The sequence below is a fragment of the Mytilus trossulus genome, chromosome 13 (genome assembly GCF_036588685.1).
Source record: "Mytilus trossulus isolate FHL-02 chromosome 13, PNRI_Mtr1.1.1.hap1, whole genome shotgun sequence".
In the NCBI taxonomy this organism is placed as follows: Eukaryota; Metazoa; Mollusca; class Bivalvia; order Mytilida; family Mytilidae; genus Mytilus; species Mytilus trossulus.
In genome coordinates, this window is record NC_086385.1 from 9,172,439 (window position 1) to 9,196,958 (window position 24,520).

At 32.0% G+C, this 24,520-nt stretch overlaps 1 protein-coding gene across 1 annotated transcript; it reads left to right on the top strand.

The window, feature by feature from the left end:
• The first annotated feature begins 10,875 nt into the window (after positions 1-10,875).
• Positions 10,876-21,293, top strand: LOC134694064 (uncharacterized). The gene is made up of 4 exons (XM_063555059.1): positions 10,876-11,097; positions 15,025-15,242; positions 16,711-16,855; positions 18,382-21,293. The coding sequence occupies exons 1-4, from the start codon at positions 11,082-11,084 to the stop codon at positions 21,291-21,293; spliced, it is 3,291 nt and encodes a 1,096-aa protein (XP_063411129.1). The 5' UTR covers positions 10,876-11,081.
• Positions 21,294-24,520: the final 3,227 nt, after the last annotated feature.

A 24,520-nucleotide genomic window follows, 5' to 3' on the forward strand; every position in this document is an offset into this window, starting at 1 on the left:
GGGCCAGAAAATCGTTTAAGTTTGCCAAACAGCCTTGTACTAAGTATATATTATTAGTTACATGGTGTGTTAGTGATCTATTACGATATATAAGGCGTTATTAAATTCCATTTAGGGTGAGAGCGAAGGTCGCTAGCACATCATGTAACGAATTTATCTTACCGACTATCTTCACATGAGGCATTTTGACTAGCGGCCTATCAAAGTGATAAAGCCTTCAATACTTAGTATTAAGATCCTACTTTCTTTTGTATATACAGAGAACAAATGCCAACAATAACATCTTTTTACCTTTAAATTTGTTTTAAAAATTTATTTCAATCGTTCTTTACATGAATCAATTTCTTTTTATGTTGAATCCTTTTAGATTTCTTTTTTTTTAAAGGGCAGTAACTCCGTTATGCCAATAATAACAACTTGTTAGCTTAAGTTATGTTTTATGAGAATATTTCAACCTTTCGTCATCAATTTATTCGTCTATTGAATTTTCCCTCAGCACCATGTTTATTTTATAAAGGTTAAGACACCCTATATCAAATTTACTTAGTTACCACGGTTAGTCCTTTAACCAATCATATCTCTATAAATCTATGGATGGTAAGATAACATGCATTATGATACAATGATGACGACAAAATATATCACTAAAATATTTATACATATGACTCACATTAGAACCGGAAAATAAGGGTATAATATAAGTACTTTTGAACTTCGTTAACCATTTTTTTCTTTCCTGACAAAGCAATATTATGGGAAGATAAATTCATATTTAACAGAAGATGTTTTATGTTTGACACAAGGAAACATGCAAGCTTTCAGGTACTGGCTTGAGTTATAATAATTGATCGAAAAAAGCTGGAGTTTTGAATATAGCCAGTTGAATATGATTATAATGCATGCTATTTCAGTTAAGGGTAAACAATTATTACGTAAAATATTTGATTAATAAAAGTCAAACTATAACCAATAGACCTTTAAACTCGAAACTCAATTTTGAGTATACAAAGATATATGTGACATTCTATCATGTCTAGTAGAGAAAACAACACAAGCGACATAAGTATCTACTTTATACGTTAAATGTTACTTAACAATGGTATTTGTACGTATGAAGCGTCAACTTCATGTTATTTATACCTTCCAAGCGTCATTTCAACATACATTATACATATGAAAGTGAAAATTTTTAATTTGGATTGTCTTTCTTTTCCCAAAATCATTTTTAGACCGTTAAACAGGTGAAAACGTACATGGTATTAATCACTGACTTTGCATACGTAATGTGGTAAGTCCGTGATTGTTTTTACAGATTCATAATTTTTTTTGACAGTAAGCTAAAAAACACGATTTTTATAGATAAAATGAAATATATCAGTATCTTTTAATTTAAGTTGTCATATTTGATACCTTTTTTTCCAAATTAATTTGTCAGTAAAGTTTTCGGTGAAGACGACATTTGTATCTTTACAGTTGTTATGTTAATGCGCAATGTTATTTATCAACCGATGGACACTTATTTAGATTACTAGAAGATCTTTGTAGAGTCCCTAGTCATCAATTCCATTTTTTTTAAAAGCGTTGCAGCGCAGATTACAGGAAATCGAACAAACTTTGAAATTTATGCAAGGAAATAAATCAAGATTTTAAAATTATTAGGAGTCAAAACAGATAAAAGGAAATGTAGCTGATGGCTGCATTTTTTTTTTCCTCTTTGAAAGTTTATTCTGTTTCATGCAGAAAGAGCAAGAGCCATTACAACATATGTAAAGTAAATTTGAGGAAATTTCAGTCATACACTGGTACACACGATTTCATATAACATTCATTTATTTTATAGTCTGAGTAAAGCCGTTTTCAATTAATATTTTATAGTGCGTCTTTTCTGTTTGTAATGTTAATATACTGCTGTATCAGGTTTAGGGTGAAGGTTGGCCCCTGTTAAAACGTTCAAATCCGCTGCATATATTCCTTAGTCAGGAATTTAATTCAGGAACAGTGCTTGTCGTTTGTTGGTATGTTTGATAAATGTTTCTCGTTTTGGTAAATAGATTAGACCGTCGGTTTTCCTGTTTGAATTGTGATACAATGGTCATTTTGGGGCCCTTTATAGCTTGCTCTTATGCTCATTGTATTCTGCTGTTGCGTGGGATAGTTATGATGTTGCTGTTAATTTGCTGCTTTTAAGAATCAAATAAAGGAAATCACATTCAAACTCATTGCATGATTTTTTTTCTTTATTTATATGTTTATGAATTTAAAGAAAAATCCCCTCTCTTCGTTCTTCCCTCAAGCAACAGCAGTAGCATGACTTCGTATGAAGTGAAATGAGAACGACAAAAGTTGCAGGAGCATTGAAAACAGTTTTTAAAAAAAATCCTAATATGAGTATTTTAAGCAGCAGCAACAACAACTTTCTATCCTCTATCCTCGACTAGCGGCAGCAGCAAAACACACACAAGAAGGTAGTGAGCACAAGAGCTGTAGAGGAAGTAAAAGAATTACATGGAAACACCTTGTATATGACTCAACATGAAGCAACAGCAGCAGCGGCAATACTTTAAAGTGTGAAATGAACACTACTACACTAGGCCGATATTTAATAATACAACTTGAAAACGTCACAGAAAGCACCCAAATTAGAATGTTAACCTATCAATATAAATAAAAAGATGTGGTGTGAGTGCCAATGAGACAATTTTACATCCTAGTCCAGTCCATATATGAATTTGAGAACGCAGACCTTATAGAAAGCACCCCGACCCGTAAAGCCCTGTCTCGTAGTTGCAACGTTATAACGCCCAACATTGATCGATTCTGTTCCGGAACTATTTTAATTTACTCCATCTTCTAGTGAAGAGTTGGCCTGAGCTGGAACTTGCAGTGATTTTGCATTGTAACCCAAGATAAAAAAAAAACAAAAAAAACACCTAGAACTATTTCTATACAAATCTACCCATCCGAGAAGTTTAGAACCAAAAAGGCGGAAAGATGTAGGGACTCCCAATCGGCACTCCAGGGACGATAAAGAAACTAACATCGGCTGTATAACGTAATCCAACATTGAAGCTTAAATACATCTTCTCACAGATAAGATGAAGTCTTTTTTTCCTACAGATTCAATTTAGTTTCGCGAAATGTTGCACAATTCTGAAGCGCAAATTCAATGCATGATTTCTCGAAAAACCTTTTGAAATTAAATGATGCGGTTAGTATTCCTATCATGGTAGACCAGTTGCCGCATCACAATGTAAGGGGTATATTCACATCACTTAATGTCATACATCTGATATTTCAGGAAGCTACCATTTGATTTTAGGGGGGGGGGGGGGGCTACGATAAAAGAATTGTGTCCTGCATTTTTTAAAAGATGTAATTTCTGTCCTGCATTTTTATTTTATTTGGTCCCGGTTTTTTTGCCCAGTTGCTCATTCTGCCTTTTTTCAATCGAAACTCATGTCCTATATTTTTTAAATCAAAATTTCTGTCCTGCCTTTTTTTTTTAATTTCATCTAACCGGAACTTGTACAACCTTATCTAAAAAAATCTACTGATGAAACAAATGTTTTAAGCTCTTTGATGAAACAAATGTGTTAAGCTCTTTGATGAAACAAATGTTTTAATCTCATAGGTTAAATCCGTTTACATGGTGTCAACAAGGGGGTATAAAAGCGTCAAAAGGGGGATATAAATAAAACAAAAAGGTCATATATATCACAGAAAACTATTTCTTATAGGAAATTGTTGTTAAAAAACAAATTACATTTTTGCTTCGTATCACTAATTTCCAATTAATTCTTATCTGTCAAGTACGTAATCCAGTCGTAGCTATATAAGTTACGACAACAATTACATGAACCGTCAATGAATTGTAGTCTAGGCCTTTTTTCTGCAATATAGTAATATGCATTTTCTACACAAAATGTAAAGGTCTAGATCGACTCAGTTTTGAAGAGACCAATAATTGTGATATTAGACTCATTTTTTTTAAGATTAACAATAAAATATTAAAATCCTAATTAATGTACAAAAAAATGAACGAAAAACAAATATGTAACACGGCACCAAACGACAACCACTGAATTACAGGCTCTAGACTTGGGTACAGGCACATATGTACGTAAAACGGGGTTAAACATGTTAGCGGAGTCCCAATCCTCCCCCTAAACTGGAACAGTGGTGTTATAGTACAATATAAGAACGAAATGTAAAAATCATTTGAAAAAGGCTTATATGTAGATATTCGGTCTCCACAGTATATCATGTACTTTTGGGAACCCAAAAATATTTTTGCTTTTCTCTTTATTTCATAGCAACGTTATGTTACATATTTATATATGACGTTTAAAGCCAAGACGCAAATATAGGCTGATTAAGGAGGTTTGCTACTCAGTTTTTAGACATTTTGTCAGATTTTCAGAATCCTCTGGTTTTATCCTTCAATGTGCCTCGATTTTTTTGGCCCATTAACCCCCTTTTTTATTCATCTTTTCATAACATATATTTAAATGAGCTATTTTTCAAAATCTTATAAAATCCTTGTTATTTTTTCATAGTTGTTTTACATAGATAGTGGTCAATGTTTAATGAATGAAAAGTCTAGAGAAAATTGTTTCCCGCCAAATTTTTAACGACTTATATCTCGAAAACATACACACTGACCCTCCATTTTTTCCTGCTTTTATAGTTTCTTTAATTGTATACTATCAATTACAACAGTCTTTTTAAAAGCTTGTTTTTTTTTAAATAGAGTAGCAAACATCCTTAAGTTTAACTTCGGTTAATTAAACTAAATTGATTTGTGTGGGACTTGTGCTTAATTATCTAAAAAAACATTTTATTGATTGATATAGATCGTTACTCATCTAGTGTTCACTGGTTATACAAGTTCCTGACCTGTGAAGTGGAGCTGTAGGAGACTTTATGATATTTGTTTGTCTGTCTCTCGGGTGGTCTTGTCTGTCTGTCTGTCTGTCTGTTTGTCTGTCTGTCTAATTGGTGGTCTAGTCTGGTTGTCTTGTCTGTCTGGTGGTCTTGTATGTCTGTCTGTCTGTCTGTCTGGTGATCTTGTCTATATGTCAGTTTATCTGGTGTTGTTGTCCGTCTGTCTGTTTATCTGGTGTGTCTGTCTGTCTGTCTTGTCTGTCTGTCTGTCCGTCTGTTTCTCTTTGGTGGTCTTGTTTGTGTGTCTGTCTGGTGGTGTTTTTTTTAGGTCGGTCTGTCTCTCTGATGGTCTTGTCGGTCTGATGGTCTTATCTGTCTGTATATCTGTCTTTCTTGTGGTATTGTCTGGCTGGCAAATGTCCATGATTTAATCCAGATCAAGTTCGAATTTGTTTGGGTCTTATGAGTTTGACCGTGTTATTCTTAATATGCTGGATACAATCCACGAGCCTGTGTCCACACTTGTTTCATTCGATATTTCATAAACTGTTTGCAAGAAGTTCTTCCCCAAAAAAAACTTCGTTACTTATGTGTTCAACCTTACTGTAGATACTTGTTTAAAGAGATGTTTGGTACAATATAACCAGGAGATTGCCACTCAGATGTTCCTTTAATTTTCTGTCTAATTTTGACATCATAGAAGGAACGCACAATCTTTTATTTGTTTAAAAATTCTGTGCAGAGGGGCATTCTATTTCGTACAGACAATTTGATGAAGTACATGTATATATGAAGCATAAAGAATAAAACTTTTAAAAAATCCTTTGTTTAACCACAAAAGATGAATGGTCGATATCTAACAATATAAACAATCAGATAGCTAACTACAAGGGGGAGTAATGTTGATTTTAAGCAACTATTGGTTACCGTATGACCTTCATTATTGAGCTTTAGTCCAGATCCAGGGCTCAATTTCAGATTGCCTTAATTATGTACTGACGACAATAAACAAACAAGAACTATCTTGATATAAGATATACTACACATGTATATGTTGGCGTGAAGTTTTGTATCAACTATAAATATTCATTTTTAGATTTTTGTATAATTTCACACATGGTGATTCTGACTTGACTATAAGGTCTATCTGACGGGGTTAAACAAAAACCTTCAAAATACTAGTTATGATAACTATACGCCAAACACAACTTTACGTCAAACACAACTTTAAATTAGAGATGCAACCTATTTTGGTGTGAATATCGTGGATATCGTCAACAAAGTGAGATGATATTTGTATTTTGAGATTTTTTATTTCAATTATAATATTATAATAATAATATGCTTTGACTTAACTATTAACCCTTGACATTTAAAACAAAGTATAACAGATGTATAGCAGTGTCTCCAGTTATTGAATCCTAAACTGGATATCAGCTCTTTATACCTTCCTTTGCTTCCATTAATTACGAATATTTTTCTTGCGATTTAATGGTCAATAATTTTAAGTTACCAGAATCACTAAATACTAAAAAAATCAAAATGCTTTTCAAGTTTCAGACGTGCATGTTAGCTTAAAGATCGACTAATTGTGCACTGACGAAATCTCTTTTTTGGAAAGGGAATTAAAACGAGAAAGCAAACATGTGCAAACCAAACACAAATATTATAAGCAGCAACTTAGTCAAGCACTGAGTAGCATATGACCGAGCATAAATTATGGCGGTGGACAAACATGTTTACCGACTCAAAATTCTCTCCTAAGTTTAGAAAGCGATGCAACAGCAGTCGGTAAAATCACTTTAAAAAGACAGTTGCAACAATTCACAATAAATAACTCGTAAGAAATAGTCTAAGCTATGACATAGATTAACGATCTGAGATATTAAAGCCCGGGATGACGAAGTATAAAAAAAATGAAAGACGAAAACATTTCAAAAAGACAACACCAGACCATAAAAGCAGAATTCAGCCGATTAATGGCATTGGGCTGTATCTGTTTTTTTATCGGTTTGTTTCTATGAAAACAAAAATGACTTACACGTACAGCATCAACCAACAAAAGATTGTTTAATTGTCCAATGTATTCATGATTCCCTAACTGAAAATAACGTTTTCCACTAATGTTGTCTTAATTCAAATATCCTAATTAGATTATGGAAAAATATGAAGATAAACTTATGGCTGAATGCAATTCGGAATAAGGGAGACAATTCAATCTCAAATATAGTCTTAATTGTGATTTCTTACGTATACTTTATGTATGACGTTAGTAAAGTCAGATATCGAGAATTCTCTAGTGAGCGTTTAGCCGAAATATAAAAACATAAAATAAAATTAAAATAATTTTATGATTATTTTTTCTTCTTTCATTTAGAAATTGTGAAAAATAGTATAAATAAAGTCAGAATATGCTGTTGCAATGTTACTTCTAACAGTGACTGTAAAATAAATACGACGATATTTTACAGATAATATTCAAATCTCGTAACTTCATAAGATAGATGATTCAAGTACGTAGGTAAACTGGACGCTATTTAACTAAACGCCCACAGGAACACCTTTACCGTTTTCAAGGACCCAATAAATTCAAAAGTAGTATTGATCAATCCATTAAGAAGCACAATTATATTTAACAGTTCAATCTAAAGAAGTATTACATAAGCAGCCTGGTGAATCTCATTTAAGGTTGTACGATCACGGAAATTAATTGAGTTTAATTGGATTAAAGAATTACCGACAGTCTATCCTCTCGGTTTTAAGAAGGCTTGAGGGAACAACATTTTCAGCAACAATTTAATCATATTTTTTTTTCATTACAAATTTTACTTATTAATTTATTAGTTGTTAATTTATCCTATGGTTAAAAAATCAACAAAAAAAATAAATTCATTTTGGCATCAAAGGCCTTTGACTTGTATATGTCATTGAAAAAGTTCCAAATCATCTAGACCCTTTGTTGCAAAAAATGTATTAGAATTAAAATATCTTTTTAAGTCATCGGTGATCTTTATTTTTTTTTTGTTTTAGATATGCTGTCCTCGAATTAACTCTTGTAAAATTTAAGCGATTTTTGTAATAAGGCTCTTTTTTTTCGAAATTATATCTAAATCTCCTGTTAGTTCAACAGTGAAAGGGTATTACAATGATAATTGTTTATATATGAAGAACCGATTATGTTAACATTTCAGATATAGTTTCTTAATATCTTGACTTACATCTAGAAATTGACAATGAGGGTCGGTTGAAAACAAGACTTTACGACAAAAGAGTTGAATTTAGCTTTCCAATTGTGAACTTTCCATTTCTAAGAAGCAACATTCACGAAGCACCTGCATACAGGGTATATATCTCCCAATTGATACGATATTCGCATGCTTGCATTTTCTATTATGATTTTTATAGAAGTTTGCTGCTCAAAAGGAAGCTACTAAACCAAGAGCTCCAAATGCTGAAGTTGAAATCATCCCTTCGTAAATTTTACGGACGCCATCACGAGTTGATTGCCCGTTATGGAATAACCGTTTCACACATTAAATCGGATATGTTCCTTACGTCGTAACTACAATCCCCTTCCTTTTCATGAATGTGACCTACCGAATAAGACTATTTATCAGATTTGTTATCACATTAGCAACACGACGGGTGCCACATCTAGAGCAGGATCTGCTTACCCTTCTGGAGCACCTGAAATCACCCCTAGTTTTGGTGGAGTTCGTGTTGTTTATTCTTTAGTTTTCTATGTTGTGACATGTGTACTATTGTTTGTCTGTTTTTCTTTTTTTTTCTATTTCAGTTTTATAAGCCATGGCGTTTTTAGTTTATTTTAGATTTTTAAGTTTGACTGTCCCTTTGGTATCTTTCATCCCCCTTCTTAAAATGCTCGTAAACATTGTTCTCATAGGCTAAGAAAAAATCCAAATCTAAACCAATTTCAAACTAACCATACAAATATATTGATCCTAATTTCTATTTCAAAAAACAACGGCAGGCATTATCTGTAAACCAAGGTCTGTTCTTTATCGGTAAATAAATTACATAAGATTTTAGAGGGTTGCAAAACAATTCCAATCTGTAGTCTCAAGCACGAAATCGATTTAATTATAACGGCATGTTGTTCTCCAAAACTGTTTCCCAACATTGATCGCCCTATCGGTCATAACAAACACTTTATCAAAATCAAGAAGGTCAATAAAGGTTTTGACTTGAAAATATTGCCAGGTTAATTAATCATCATTATGTTGAAGTACAAATCCAGGATAGTTGGATAATACTGAACTCCCTCTCATTTGTTATGTTTTCAAAAATCTACGGGGAAATATGTGTTTAATTATAGCCAAGTGTGTAAAGGCTGAACTTGAAATACAAGATACTACCAACACAGATAAATGTAAGTAGCAGGAATGTGCAGTAAAGTAAGATCTACAAACACATCACCATCACCAAAACACAATTTTGTCATGAAACCATCTGTGTGTTTTGTTTAAAATGCACATAGATCAAGGTGAGCGACACATGCTCTTAAGAGCCTCTAGTGTATGATAATATTCTTTACAAAGTACACATATGTCGACAACCAACCTCAAAAAGTAACAAAATATTTAAACAGACTAATCACGAAGGGTATAGTAATGATACTGTTGTCAGGTCATTAAAAAATGAATATTTTATATTGATTCACTTATAAAGTCTTTGCATCAGAAACACACACAATAATTCTAGAATCAGTTGTTGGCAAGATACGTCTATTCTTCTCATGTATTTTATAATAGTATAATACTAAACCCCTAACGGGAGAAATTGTGTTTTATATTCATATGATGAAGACATGATCTTTAAATTAGTTTAATTTAGGTCTGGAACTGTCATGTCATTAAATGATATTAGTCCTTCGTTAATTTATGTATCAGTGTCATTTTGTAAATTGTCTTTTGTTACCTTTTCTGACATTGGACTCGGACTTCCTTTAACCGAGTTTTACTGTGTGTACTGTTGTGTGTTATAGTTATATGTTATACATTGAATAGAGGTATAAGGGGAAGGTTGAGATCTCTGAATATCATGTTTTACCCCGATGCATGCTTTAGCCCGTCCCAATTCAGGAGCCTCTAGTCTCTGTTAACGTTAGTCTTGTATAATTTTTAATTTTATTACTTTTAAATTTTTTTTTAGTTTAGTATGACGTTAAATATCACTGAACATGTATATATTTCTTTTTCGGACCAGCTGATACACGCCTGAAGGTTTGAACACTTCTCGTTGCCTTCAGCTGTTAAATGCTTTTTGGTCGAGTTGTTGTCTCTCTGACACACTTCCCATTTCAATTCTCATTTTTGTTATCATACAATAGGCCGTTAGTTTTCCCATTACAATTGTTTCCAATTCGGTCATGTCCAGACGATCTAAACGTGACCAAATTAAACATATCGAAAAGGAGCTCCATGATCTATCAATATGTTGAGCTTAATTTGATCATTAACTTATTCTCTTTCAGCTTAATATATGAATTTTGAATTCCTGATTTAATTAATGTTACCTTAGATCACCTTTACCCCATCATTGCACATATCCTTACTTAACCCTTTATCATTGATGCATGTTTAAACAATATAACAGATAGCGACTGCAGAATAAACCGATATGTTTTAGTTTTTATTGAAGTCAAAATCTTATCACTAGAAATCATCCTACGACAAATTTCATTATCAAAGAAGTGACGCCATCTAGAATTAGAGAATAGCATTTCAATATGTTTAGTTAATTGCTCATATCGGCAAGTTGGGTTGAACTGTTGATATGAATCATTGAACTATTAAGACTGCTAAAATAAAATACCAACCACATATGTTTGTTGTCCAAGGATTTATTAGTTTTGAACAGCGGTATACTACTGTTGCCTTTATTTATTCCAATTTTCAGCTTAGCCATTTAGCATATAAAAAGGGAAATAGCTGAAGATTAATTTTTTCTATCTATCCTCTTAGGAAAACTACGACAATGGCTGATTCGAAAGAAGAGATTAATTATTGGCGGATTATAAGTCTGCTGTACAAAGTTGCTCCTTCTGCTGTGAGAGTTAAATTTGACAAAGAGTTCATCCAACAAATGGACTTGAGACTGCTTTACGGGAGGGCAAGTGGCGAGTCTTAGAACCATTAAAAAGAAAGAGGATCATCAACCAGGTCCAGTGGGATTTAATGTATCCAACGTCAGGTAAATTTCAATTTTATTTGGGATAATGATATAATTTTCCTATATTTTTTTTTCATTAACACATATTTGATGGTCCAATGCAAGTGTCAATGTCTCCAATATTATGTAAGTAATCAAAACATCGCTAAGTCATACATTTGAAAATCAGTATAAAACTTGCTCACTCTACTTCAGCCAATGAATGTACTGCTACAACCAATATTAAATGAGAACTACCTGAGATCACCCCTAGTATTAGGTGGTGTTCGTATTGCTTATTCTATAGTTTTCTATGTTGTGGTCTTGTGTACTATTGTTTATCTGTTTATCTTTCATTTTAAGTCAAGACGTTGTCAGGTTTTTTTTCGATCTATGAGTTTTACTGTCTCTCTGGACTCTTTTGATCCTCGTTTATTCGCGTTCAAAACTGAAATTCACTATTGAAACCGGGTTTGTCTTAACATTTGTTCCCCTATTTTTATTGTCACAGATTCTTAAGTTGATATCCCTATAAAGCTATAAAAATGTATAACATTGCTGCTTCAATCATCCATTTTGGGTCTAGTTGTCGATAACCAGGTTTTTCTATGGTACAAAGTAAAATCACAAAAGTACCGGTACCGTAAATGTCTTCTCGGGTCCAAATAGGCGAAGAAAGTGAAAAAAAACATATTGGAAGTCACTTACGAAATATGACTTTGATGAGTACTTTTAATCCGCACAAAAAAAGTGCGTACGAATTATAACTAAAATGAAACCATGCATTAGGGAAATTGCAATGAAAATTGTTGGATTTCTGATGAACGTGTGATGAAAACGTAAAGTTTTTTATGAGGAGGTTGAAAGAAATAAAAGCGACAGTAGTATACCGCTGTTCAAAAGTAAAAAAAAATGAGAGCAAACATCAGGGTCAAAAACTAATAACGATGGAAACACATTAACTATAAGTGGGAAACAACAAACAACTGAAACACTAAAGTGCAACAAATCAAACGAAAATGCATCATATTTAAAACGAACTATTAGATAACAACTAACATATTCCTGACTTAGTACAGGACATTTTCAGAAAACAAAATGAGGGTCTAACCTGTTTTGTGAATAGCTTCACCTCGCGCTTTATGGCAAGGTTAAATCTATCACTACACTGACATCATTACAGGACAAGTATACAGTTAAAAAAAAAAAGCACTCAGGACAGGAAAATACATAAATAGATAATATAATTGTATATTTCGACATGTTGATCACAGATTAAAAACGAATACCTTAACTTAATAAAGGACAATACACAAAAGCAGCAAAATAGAATGCGAACTGTGTGTCACACAAATGTATCACTTTCAGCTATTTTGACGTATGTTTAAGATTTTCAATGTATGGTCTCAGCATCATTAAATGGACACTAATTGTTCCATTAAATTGATACTGGTTATTATGCATTGCATATGTTAAAAGTAATTGGTATTGTAATGCAATTAAGTCATGACTTGTCTCGAGCTCTTTTGTTTGTACGTTGGTTTGCACAAATATTTGACTTACAATGATTCTACAAAGCTTCATTTGTTTTCAGTTTCGGCTTCATTTACAAGCCAAATATTGTATTCGTCTTGTAAACTAGGTTTAAATTCCTTTTTTTTCATGAACATTGATTATAAATAAAAGAAAACATTTTTTTTTTCATTTATTGCTTTTACCAAAACAATCAACATTTTTTTGTCAAAAATCAAAGTTAAACATTAAAATAACGTTTATCTTTTCACCATTTGCATTGTTGATGACGACATGAATGTGTATTTCTACTTTAAACATTAATTGTTTAAGGAAGACTTAAATGTTCATATTTTTTTTACCAATGGCAATGCAATTGGGAATATTCCTAAATGCAATTTTGGTAATTTGCATCGGTCGCATGAACGATCATGTATACGCAAAATTGTTCATGCTGTATATAAAGAAAATACTAATTAAACTCAGTTCGAAAACGAAATTTACCACCATTCTTTTAACTATAATTTGTGTAGGAAGTGTATGCAAAAGAAATGTTAAGAAGTTAAAGTAAGTGAATTTAAAGAAAAAAAAATGTTTGAGTCAAAAGTTTAGTATTCTATGAAATTGAGAATCGTCTTTCGCAAGACGTCGGAACCAATGTCTCTAACATGTTCCAATTCCAATCGAAGGGTAGGGTTTTGTGTAAAACAGCTTTGGCGTGACGATACCCTACAGCCTGATTACAGATGTCAACTTAGAAAGGTACGCGTATCTGACAGTTTGAACAATACTGCAGATGAGTAAGTTTTCCTTTGCGGATTTAATAAATTAGCAGCCCGGCCTAGCCAGCATTATCTATATAAACACAAAGACTATATGCCATGATTGTATACAATATGTTTGTCTTGAACACGCATGCACTGTTTGCCACTAGACGTTAAGCAACCCAAAATCAATCAACAAATGATAAAGCTACCCGAAAAGTTCAAATGAAGTTGTTTTTAGCATTATAGGCATTATATGAAATTGTCGAGGAATACTAGAATAAACCACACATTCCTCATATAAAAAAAGAAATATGGTATGATTGTCAATGAGACAACTACCCACAAAAAGACAAAAATGACACAAACATTAACAATATAGGTCACCGTACGGCCTTCAACAACGAGCAACGCCCATACCATGCACTGATATGCCATTTTCTTTAAGTTTTGATCGTTTTTTTATGAGAAAGCATAGGGTTTTCAGTGTAGATTTCTATTTTTTATTTTTTATTTGTATCGATGGTATATTTAAAAAGGAATGTGTCAGTTCATCCGAAGATTCTCCAACTGAATTATTTATATAAAACTTAAATTTAATATTCAAACACGTCAGAGAACAGTTAATAAGACCACCTTCAAAAATATAAATACACGCATATTCATAAATGTTTTTAATTGTTTTATTATTTATATGATATTTGTGATGCATCAGATTAAACATTAAAATACAAGTTTCATTCCGCAGAGGGGACCCTTAAGTGTTGAAATGTACCTTGACAGTCTGTATGTCTCGAACTTGTTTTCTGTTCTCAGACTTAAGTTTACCTCACAAGAAACTTATACACAATGCTTATTACCACAAAACACAAAAAAAGTATGGTGCCACTTTCACCCACATTCACCATTCTAGAGTTATGTCCCTTTACAATTTGGCAAATTGTTAACTTTTTCGTTTCTGTTTGACTTAATCAAATTGTATGCAACCTACACAGAAAACTCTGATTAAATTTGAATTTGATTCACTTTTATTGATCTTGAGTAACGCCCTTTATTCATGTTATATATGCAAGCGGAGGCATCATCTTTGTCCAATGGAAACATTCTGCCTTTCTTTTATAATGCATTTTTTTAAAAGTAATTAAATTATATATCAAACAGGGATATAATAATGTCGTGTATTATTTTTGTTTTGTTTAATTTGTTATTAATAGTTATTTAGTGAAGAGCTTTTCATTTATGCATAATTACAATAATAGTGAATTCTGGTCGGATTGTTGAAACCATCAACACTTAAACTCCTATCTTACTTACAGTTGTATCACAAGAAATTATCAATGAATGCAATTATCAATTCACGTGTATACTAATAACGTGTACAGAGTCTACCTTAGATCCTATTCGACACCTTTTATCAACACAGATAGGAAACAGTGTACCACATTCAAACAAAAAATAGTTTTTTTTTTCCTATTAATTTAAATTTTGACAAGAAATTATCAATGAATGCAATTATCAATTCACGTGTATACTAATAACGTGTACAGAGTCTACCTTTTTTAGATCCTATTCGACACCTTTTATCAACACAGATAGGAAACAGTGTACCACATTCGAACAAAAACATTTTTTTTTTCTATTAATTCAAATTTTGACATGTAATCCTGTTACATAATGCTATACATTAAAACAGGTGTAGCCTCCTCAAAGACATTTGACCTTACCCTGATGATCTGCTTGCTACGAAACCTAGCATCAATAGATGTAGGAGACAAGTTACCGCATCCGTCGGTTATCAGTGAAGCAGCAGAATTGTCAAGGCTTAAATACTACAGAAACAAGTTTGCACATCATGATGGTTGTATTTTAACATTTAAAGATTTCGAGTTAAATTGGAACGAAATATGCCAGGTAAATAAATAAAGTATACAAATCGTCATTAATAGCATGAATAAGCAAATCTATGAAGAACGCAAAAAGTGTTGAAACTAAGAGCTAAACAAAACACCTTTAATAATAACTTTAAGGTGGTAAGGGTGTCTTTCGCCATCTTGGGTTGTAAAACACAGGGAATCTAAGGTCCATATTTTCTATCAAGTTAGCAAAATTTGATGCAGGATTGCAGATATTTAATGTGCATTTTCATTTAAAAGAACCAATTTATAAAAATATAACTTAGAAATATTTAATTTTTACAAGTGTATATTATTTTTGGTTGTTTTTGAATATTTTCAAATTTGCATTTTAAGGGTAGGTAACTCTAAAACAGTGCATTTTCTGAAGGGCTCTACATGCAATTTTCCTATTTTGTCTTTTAGCCGGAAAAAACGTACGGTGACCCTATCTTTTCTTTTGATATTCTCAAAGCATTGTCTGAAAGCTATCTTTTCCTAATTTTTTATACAATTCTCTCATTTTGTTTAGTTTCTATTCACAAAATGGTGTTTTTTCCTGTATGATCCATACACAATTTGTAATTTTGTCACAACCTGTAGTTTGAGAAAATGCACGGTGACCTATCATTTTTATAATATTTTTGAACATGTATCAATAGATACTACATTTTGACAAAGTATGAACAAATTCTATTATTTTTATTTTAGACTCCCATACCACCTTAACTGTATTGTATAGTTCGTTCTTATGTTGTCCTATTATACCACTGTCCCATGTTAGGGGGGATCCCGCTAACATGTTTAACCACGCCACATTGTTTATGTTTGTGCCTGTCCGAAATCAGGAACCTGTAATTCAGTGGTTGTCGTTTATTTATGTGTTACATATTTGTTTTTCGTTCATTTTTTTTATATAAATAAGGCTGTTAGTTTTCTCGTTTGAATTATATGCTGACTATGCGGTATGAGCTTTGCTCAGTTGAAGGCCATATGGTGACGTGACCTATAGTTGTTAATGTCTGTGTCATTTTGGTCTCTTGTGGACAGTTGTTTTATTGGCAAACATACCACATCTTCTATTTGTATATTCAGAAATAGGCACACAAATTATTCTATTTCTATGCTTGCTTAACTGAGCCTTTAGTCATTGCTAATTTGCGCTTAAGTTGTTCATAACCTATAGTTTTTTTAAATTTTATATGGTCTCAAAATAACAATGGTATTTTGTAATATCGCATAAATCCTTCATTTTCGGTTTTACACTAATATAAGAAGATGTTGTATGATAGAGCACTATGAGACAACTATCGATCAAAGTCACAATTGTATTGATTTAATGGTATTTAGTGCCAGTGTTAAGCCAACTGTGATATCGGTCTACGTTATGCTGATTTCAGAGTGTCTAAATATTTGAAAAAAAATACTTTCTAAACTTATATTTCTCAAAATTTCATAGCATTGTATGCAACACGTTCTTTTCACAGGCCATTCATGGACTTGGTGGACCACAATTTACACAAATTTGCCAAGACGTGAAGGATATGACACTGAACAACAATGATAAAGAAATACTGATAGAAATAAGAAATTTAGAGAAATCCTCAACTTTTGTTCCAAAAGCATTACAAAGTAAGCACTATATAGGCATGCAGCTTTCGGAATTACATGTATTACAAATCTGTATTTTAGTATATTATCAAATTGTTTAAATAAATTAATGATACCCTTCTACGGAAGCGTTAACACTGTCGGCCCTAGCTTACAACTTTTTGAGATTTAATAATACATCTTTATCTTATGGGATTTATTATGATTTGAAAGACAAACAAATTTGATATAATTATGAACAACAGAAAAATAAAAAATATAATGATAAGGAAACCAACAAATAATAGAAAAAAAAAGAAAAAAATATAATTGAAAGCTTAAATAGATTACAAATTCAGTTGCCAAAATGTGTAGCGATCAGCTGCAGATAGACTAAGAAAGCAAAGAATACTTGAAATTTATTATGCCAATAGTGTGTATGAGTATATAAATGTAATATGTGAACAAAATAGGACTAAACATATGTTTGTAGATTTTAGAATAATATAGGGGAAAGTTATTATTTACATATAAACATAAATAAAGATAACGCTATCTGAAAAAAAAATCTACCCAAAAAGTGTATTTGAATGTTTGCCTGTTTTGTTCTTGCATACCGTCGTTGCAGGATTTTAATTGGGGTGTTAGTACACCGGATTTCTTTCCACATGAAGACAAAAAGACAGACGCCCCACACTAATTCCTTGATACGGATTACTTCGAACTAGTATTGATTCTCTAGGAAGTGGGTTAATTTCCAATGTGACATAGCTAATATGACATTTCTTACATATACGCAAATAAATATTCCAAATTTAAAAAGAAATATGGGTAGTGTCTTACGTTTGATCCATGGAAAACTTCCGATAACACATATATATATTTCCTTACTAAATTGGTACAGCTGATCGTGGAGTGAGGTACACATTATGTTTGTTGTAAATAAATACAGATATGTAGTATATGTTATTAAAATAGCTGTAAAATAACAACTAGAACACACATCCAAACAATAATTTCATCAGTTAAAAAGTTTTTGTATAAAAAATATAGTCGAATTTAGTCTTGACAAGCTGTCAATAATATAGGGTTATTGCATGAATATTGGGGAATATTGTCCCGAGTAGAATTTTATATTGCACGAGCTGGTGAGTTCAATATATGTTCTACGAGGCACAATATTACTCAATATTCATGCAATAATCCTTTAATTGTACACGTATAGCAATATAATATTTGAAAGTAAAAATTGGTTTAAACTAAGATTTTGTCGTTGATGACGTCATGAATTTTGAAGATATATTGCACTAGTGCAATATTGAAATTTATTGTACGCTAATTTTTGGTTACTTTCTGTGAGAAATATCATATTGCTATGCAATAATACCAGATGATGCTTAAAGCTACACAAAATAAATATCAATGTAGCTCCTGTCGTTAGACTTTTTTTTACATCTTCTGTATCCAAGGTTGTCATTTCTGCATTATTTGTGTCATTAAGGTATTAATGAGATTTCTATATGTTACTTTTTTATATAAATTTTGATCTACTAGTATGTTGATTATAGAAATCCACGAAGATTTAATAAACGAGTGGGGCAATGAAGACAATAAGGTGGTCAAAACTAGAGCTATTAGTCGAATAGAAGAACTTCTCAAATATACAGATGTCGTAGTGGCGGTAGGTCCCTCGGGCTGTGGTAAGTCCACCGCTATTCACCATGTTGCTCTTTGGCTGCATAATCAAGAAGGTTATACAATTGTTCCTGTCCACAGTCCAGAAGAAATAATTTCTTACTGCAAACCGACATATAAACAAGTTTTTGTAATTGATGACGTGTGTGGCATATCTACAATAGACATTGGACTGGTGAATCGTTGGACTACATGGGCAATTGATATAGAACAAGTGATTGCGGATCACAAAATAAAAATTTTGTTATCATGCAGAAAGCACATTTATCTCGATCGTTCATTTGCGGGTGTAGAACTATTGTCGAAAACAGCCTGTGATCTTGTTTTAAGTTACAGACTAACAGAAATTGAAAGAAATCAAATAGCTAGTATCTACTTAACAGAGAGAGAGATAAATGCTTTAAAAAAGTCAAATCTAGATAAAAAATTTAGCTTCTTTCCACTTTTATGTTCCCTTTATTCAAAACAGAAAGTAACAACTGTTCAGAATTTCTTTGCCTATCCGATCAGCGTTTTAGGACGTGATCTGAACTTGTTGAGGAAAGCCACAGATCAAACAACATTGGCTACAATGAGTCTGTTCATTGCCTTCAACAATAATTTAGATAAAAATATGTTAGTAAGATCAAACGATATGACAGAACTGTTGGAAGCCATATCCGATCATTTCTATCTTCCAGCGCGTTTTTCAATAAAAGTCGTCACTTCTGAATTACACAAGCTCGAGATGTCTTACGTGAAGAAAACAGTTTCCACCTACAGAATACTTCATGACAGGATATATGATATTTTTCTAGCATTTTGTGGGGAACATTTCTTTGACCTGGTTCTTGAGGTAGCCCATAGAGACGTAATACGAGATAGACTTGTACTAGAATCAGTACTAAAGGAAGACCAAAACCTAATAAACGAACAAAATGTTATAACAGTCCCTGATAAAGTAGAAGACCATTATTTTGACCGAATTGTGAAAGACATTAAAAAAATATCTATTTTGCATGTATTTGACAATAGGCAGTTAAAATGTATTACTTTCCGCAAAAAGTTGTTCCTTTACATTGAGCAGAGGCTCGACATTAGAGAAATGTTATCGGCGTTATCTGTTTGTGAAATATCTAACATACTTCTATCGATGACCAGTCAATTTTACTGGGACTTGGTTCCAATTCTTTTAACAAAACATGTAGATGTAAATGTAAGTGATTGGCGAGGTACACCTTTGTATTTGGCTTCTAAGCAAGGACACATTGAAAATGCAAAGATACTGTTAGATCATCATGCCGATCCGAGTATTTGTAATGAGAAAAATGAACCACCTTTATTTGTTGCTTCTGAGGAGGGTCAAACCGAAATTGTTAGATCTTTGTTAAAACATAAATGTAATCCTAATATCTGTAATAAAAGCAAGAAATCTCCCGTGTTTATTGCTTCTAGCAGAGGTTATTTTGATATTGTAAGGTTATTATTAGAACATAAATGTGATCCTAAGCTATGTGATGATCTGAATACATCACCTCTGTTTATTGCTTCCGCTGGAGGGTATACTGCCATTGTTAAATTATTATTAGAACATAACTGTGATCCTAATGTCTGTAATGATTACCCTATGTCACCTTTGTTTGTAGCAACTCTGAACGGATATATCGATATTATTAGATTGTTGTTAGAACATAACTGTGATCCTAATGTATGTGATCGTGAAAATATGTCACCTTTGTTTGTAGCATCTGAATATAGACTTGCTGATATTGTTAGATTATTGTTAGAATATAAATGTGATCCTAACATATGTAATCGTCATAATATGTCACCTTTGTTTGTTGCTTCTACATGCAAAAGCGGTTATGATATTGTCAAATTATTATTAGAATATAAATGTGATCCTAACATCTGCAACTGTCAAAATATGTCCCCTTTGTTTGTTGCTTCTAGATGTAAAGGTTGTTATGATATAGTCAAATTATTGCTACAATATAAATGTGATCCTAACATCTGTAACAATCAGAATATCTCACCTTTGTTTGTTGCATCTCAGAACGAACATGTCGATATTATTAGATTATTGTTAGAAAATAACTCGGATCCTAATAAATGTAATAATAAAAATGAATCACCTTTACTTATTGCTTCTAGTAAAGGCAATCATGACATTGCAAAATTATTGTTAAAGCATAAATGTAACTCGCATGTAAATTATGATAACCGGGAATCACCTTTAATGATTGCTTCTTCGGAAGGTTATACAAATATTGTTAGATTATTATTAGAACATAAGTGTGATCCCAACTTGTGTCGTTGTCTGGGTATGTCGCCTTTATTTGCTGCATCTGCGAATGGTCATATAGATATTGTTAGAATATTGCTAGATCATAATTGTGATCCTAGAAAAAGCATTCCTGATAGAAACCACTTAGTTGGTACTATGTCACCTTCGTATATTGCTTCTTTAAAAGGATATATTGATGTTGTTGGATTATTGATAGAACATAAATGTGATCCTAATATCTATGATTCTGAAAAGTGGATGCCGCCTGTATTGCATGCATCTGTAAGGGGTCACACCGATATGGTAAAATTACTTTTAGAACAGAACTGTGATCCTAACATTTGTAATGATAAACATGAATCAGCTTTATTCATTGCTTCTTATAGAGGTCATACTGATATTGTAAGATTATTATTGCAAAACAACTGTGATCCTGATATCTGCAATCATATAAATAGATCACCTTTATTTATTGCTTTACAGGAGGGTCATATTCAAATTGTAAAATTATTATTATAATACAACTGTGATCTAAATATCTGCAAATATTCTTTTAATGAACCCCTTTTATTTATTGCTTGTCAGGAGGGTCATATTCAAATTGTAAAATTATTATTGGAATGCAATAGTAATATGACACTTGATGACAAGGAAAACTTTGCATCCATAGCGATGATGAATGGTCATACAGATATTGCGAAACTGGTGAAAGAACATGAATGAGGCTGTAATATATTTAAAATAGAAAAGAATAAGTTGTATCTACTACTAATAATAATGGTCATGTTGATACTGCAAAATTGTTTCCAGTAGACAACTACAATCTGACAATTTGTAATTTAAAACAACATGAATCATCTTTATGCATTGCTTTGAGGGTGGACCATCCTGGTTTAATGAGACTATTGTTAAAACTTGAATTCCCTTAATTATAGTTTAAGTGAAGGCTTAGTGAAGATGAATGCTTATTTCTCCTTTTAGCTCCGCTCTTACGATCTAGTTATATAAATGTATGCGCATGCCCAAGCTATTGTAAGGCACCAGCCCCTACTCATTCTTAAACAGGAATTTTGTTATTGGTTTTATTGTGTGTATTATATGACAAGTACATGCAGTGCTTGAATTGTATATTTTGAATTGTGCATAGATTTATGATGTTATTTATTTGAATGTTCACCATATGAAATGTGTTGTTGAGACAAGCAGCTTTATGGTGGTATGGGTGTCTTCCTCCGTCTTGGATTGTAAAAAAAAACAAAGGTCAAGATTTTCTATCAAGTTAGCAAAATTTGGTGCAGGAAAGCAGATATTTAATGTGAATTTTCTTTTAAAAGTACCAATTTATAAGAATATAACTTAATCATGTTAATAATACTAATATTTTTGAAAATGTTGATTAATTTTTTTTTATTGTCACTTTCAGGGGAGGTTACTCTTAAACCGTGCATATTTTGAAGGATTCTACATGGATTTTTACCATTTTGTATTTTAGCCGGAAAAAACGTACAGTGGCCCTATCTTTTCTTTTGAAATTCTCAAAGCATTGTTTGAAAGCTATCTTATCCTCAAGTATTTAATAATTCTATCCTTTTGAATAGTTTCTAACCACAAAATAGTGATTTTTCCTGTATAATCAATACAAAATGTGTCATTTTGTCGTGATCTGTAGCTTGAGAAAATGCGCGGTGACCTATAATTTTTATTATATTTTTCAACATATATTAATAGATACTACGTTTTGGTAAAATATGAACAAATTCTATCATTTTTATTTTAGATCCCATACCACCTTACGTATTTTTAATCGTAATGTAATTGTTCATTTTTTTAACAGACACAGTCATGACAGTGACATAACAGAAAATAGAACATATTTTATTCAATTTTATTATTGACTAAAAAATTTCATCACTGTAATATTCTCATTTTGAATGATTTATAACGGTACATAAAGTTTAACTGTTCACATATTAAATCTTTGAAACTGTTATTAAAAATAATAAATTGGCATCACATACTTCCCAATATCTGTATTATATCACAAACTCTTGTTTAACATAACTTCCATGTTAATTCATTTGAAATTGTTTAAACTTTTGTCCTTCTTCATGTTGTTATTATAGGCTAAAGTGTCGTCTGCTGCCAGTGCCTCGTTCCAAAATTAATTTGCATTTTTAAACATGTGCTGATGTCAATCCACATAGTGTTACTGTTAGAAAAACGTTATTGTTATGAGTGTTGTAAATAAGCTGTGGTTGTTCAGTATTTTTGTGACTTTACTTTTCTTGGGACTTTTTTTGTTGTTGTTTTGGTTGCATCATGTTTTCTTTTCCATAAAGTATGATTTATCAACTATATGATATTTATCCCTCTTTGGATATTCTCGAGTCTTTATAGTTGGAAGGCTTAAAAATATCAAAGTTGCATAACATTAAAAACCGAAAAATTCCATTAATTTGACAATAATTCGCTTGTAGATAAAATGACACTAGTATGTTAACTTGAATGCAACTTCTTTAACAACAAAAAGTGAATTTGAACTTTCCGAAATTGAAATGCCGAGACACACTCTCTGAGGCTATTTTAATTATCTATCTTATGATATTGTGATTTGTTTTGTTAAACTTTTGATATTTGAGACTGTTAATCTCCTTAATTATTAAGAATAAATTCGATCAAAGATATTTAAGGTTCGCTTTGATATTTCAATAAATATTGATGGTTATAGATTTAAGAAAAAAAACATAGATAATACGTGAAATGACATTGTATCTAAAACTCATTAGAGATACCAGGAATACCCCAGCTGCTTATTACGTCTATATAATTCAGATAATACTCATCAGTAGTGTGCAAATCATATCCGTTTAAATGCTAAATCCATAACAAAGTAAAATTACATTAAAAACCCCAAAATTACATAAAAAAATAATGCTATTCATAATTATCTAACTTGAATATTCTCTCTTGTAAAACACGAAATACATATTTTCATTAGACTCTTTTCGTGTTTCAGAACTAAACATGATTAGACATGCATGCAATCAACATTAGTAAAGATGAACATACTCATCCCCTGTAATCAACAAAATTAAATCGACATGTATACAGCTTGGCTATATCATAATTTACAAACTTTGTTTATATATAAAAGAAGATGTGGTATGATTACCAATGAGACAACTATCCACAAAAGACCACAATAACACAAACATAACCAGTTATAGGTCACCGTACAGCCTTCAACAATGAGCGAAGCCCGTACCGCATATAGTCAGCTTAAAAAGGCCCCGATAAGACAATGTAAAACAATTCAAACGATAAAACTAACGGCCTTATTTATGTAAAAAAATTAACGAAAAACAAATGTGTAACACATCAACAAACGGCAACCACTGAATTACAGGCTCATGACTTGGGACAGGCACATACATAAATAATGTGGCGGGGTTAAACATGTTAGCGGGATCCCAACCCTCATCCCAACCTGAGACAGTGGTATAACAGTACAACATAAGAAACCAACTTTAAAAATCAGTTGAAAAAGACCTAACTCATCAGATAGACAAAAAATAAAAGTGGATGTGGCCGGGTACTTATGTATCCCGACACAAAAAGACTCAATGAACAGATCTGAGAGTACTCGCAGTTATCTGACAGCTAGTTCAAAGCCACTAACAACTAATAAAAAGTCATGCCTCTAAGACTAAACACTTAACTCGTACACATCCAACATACAATGGATT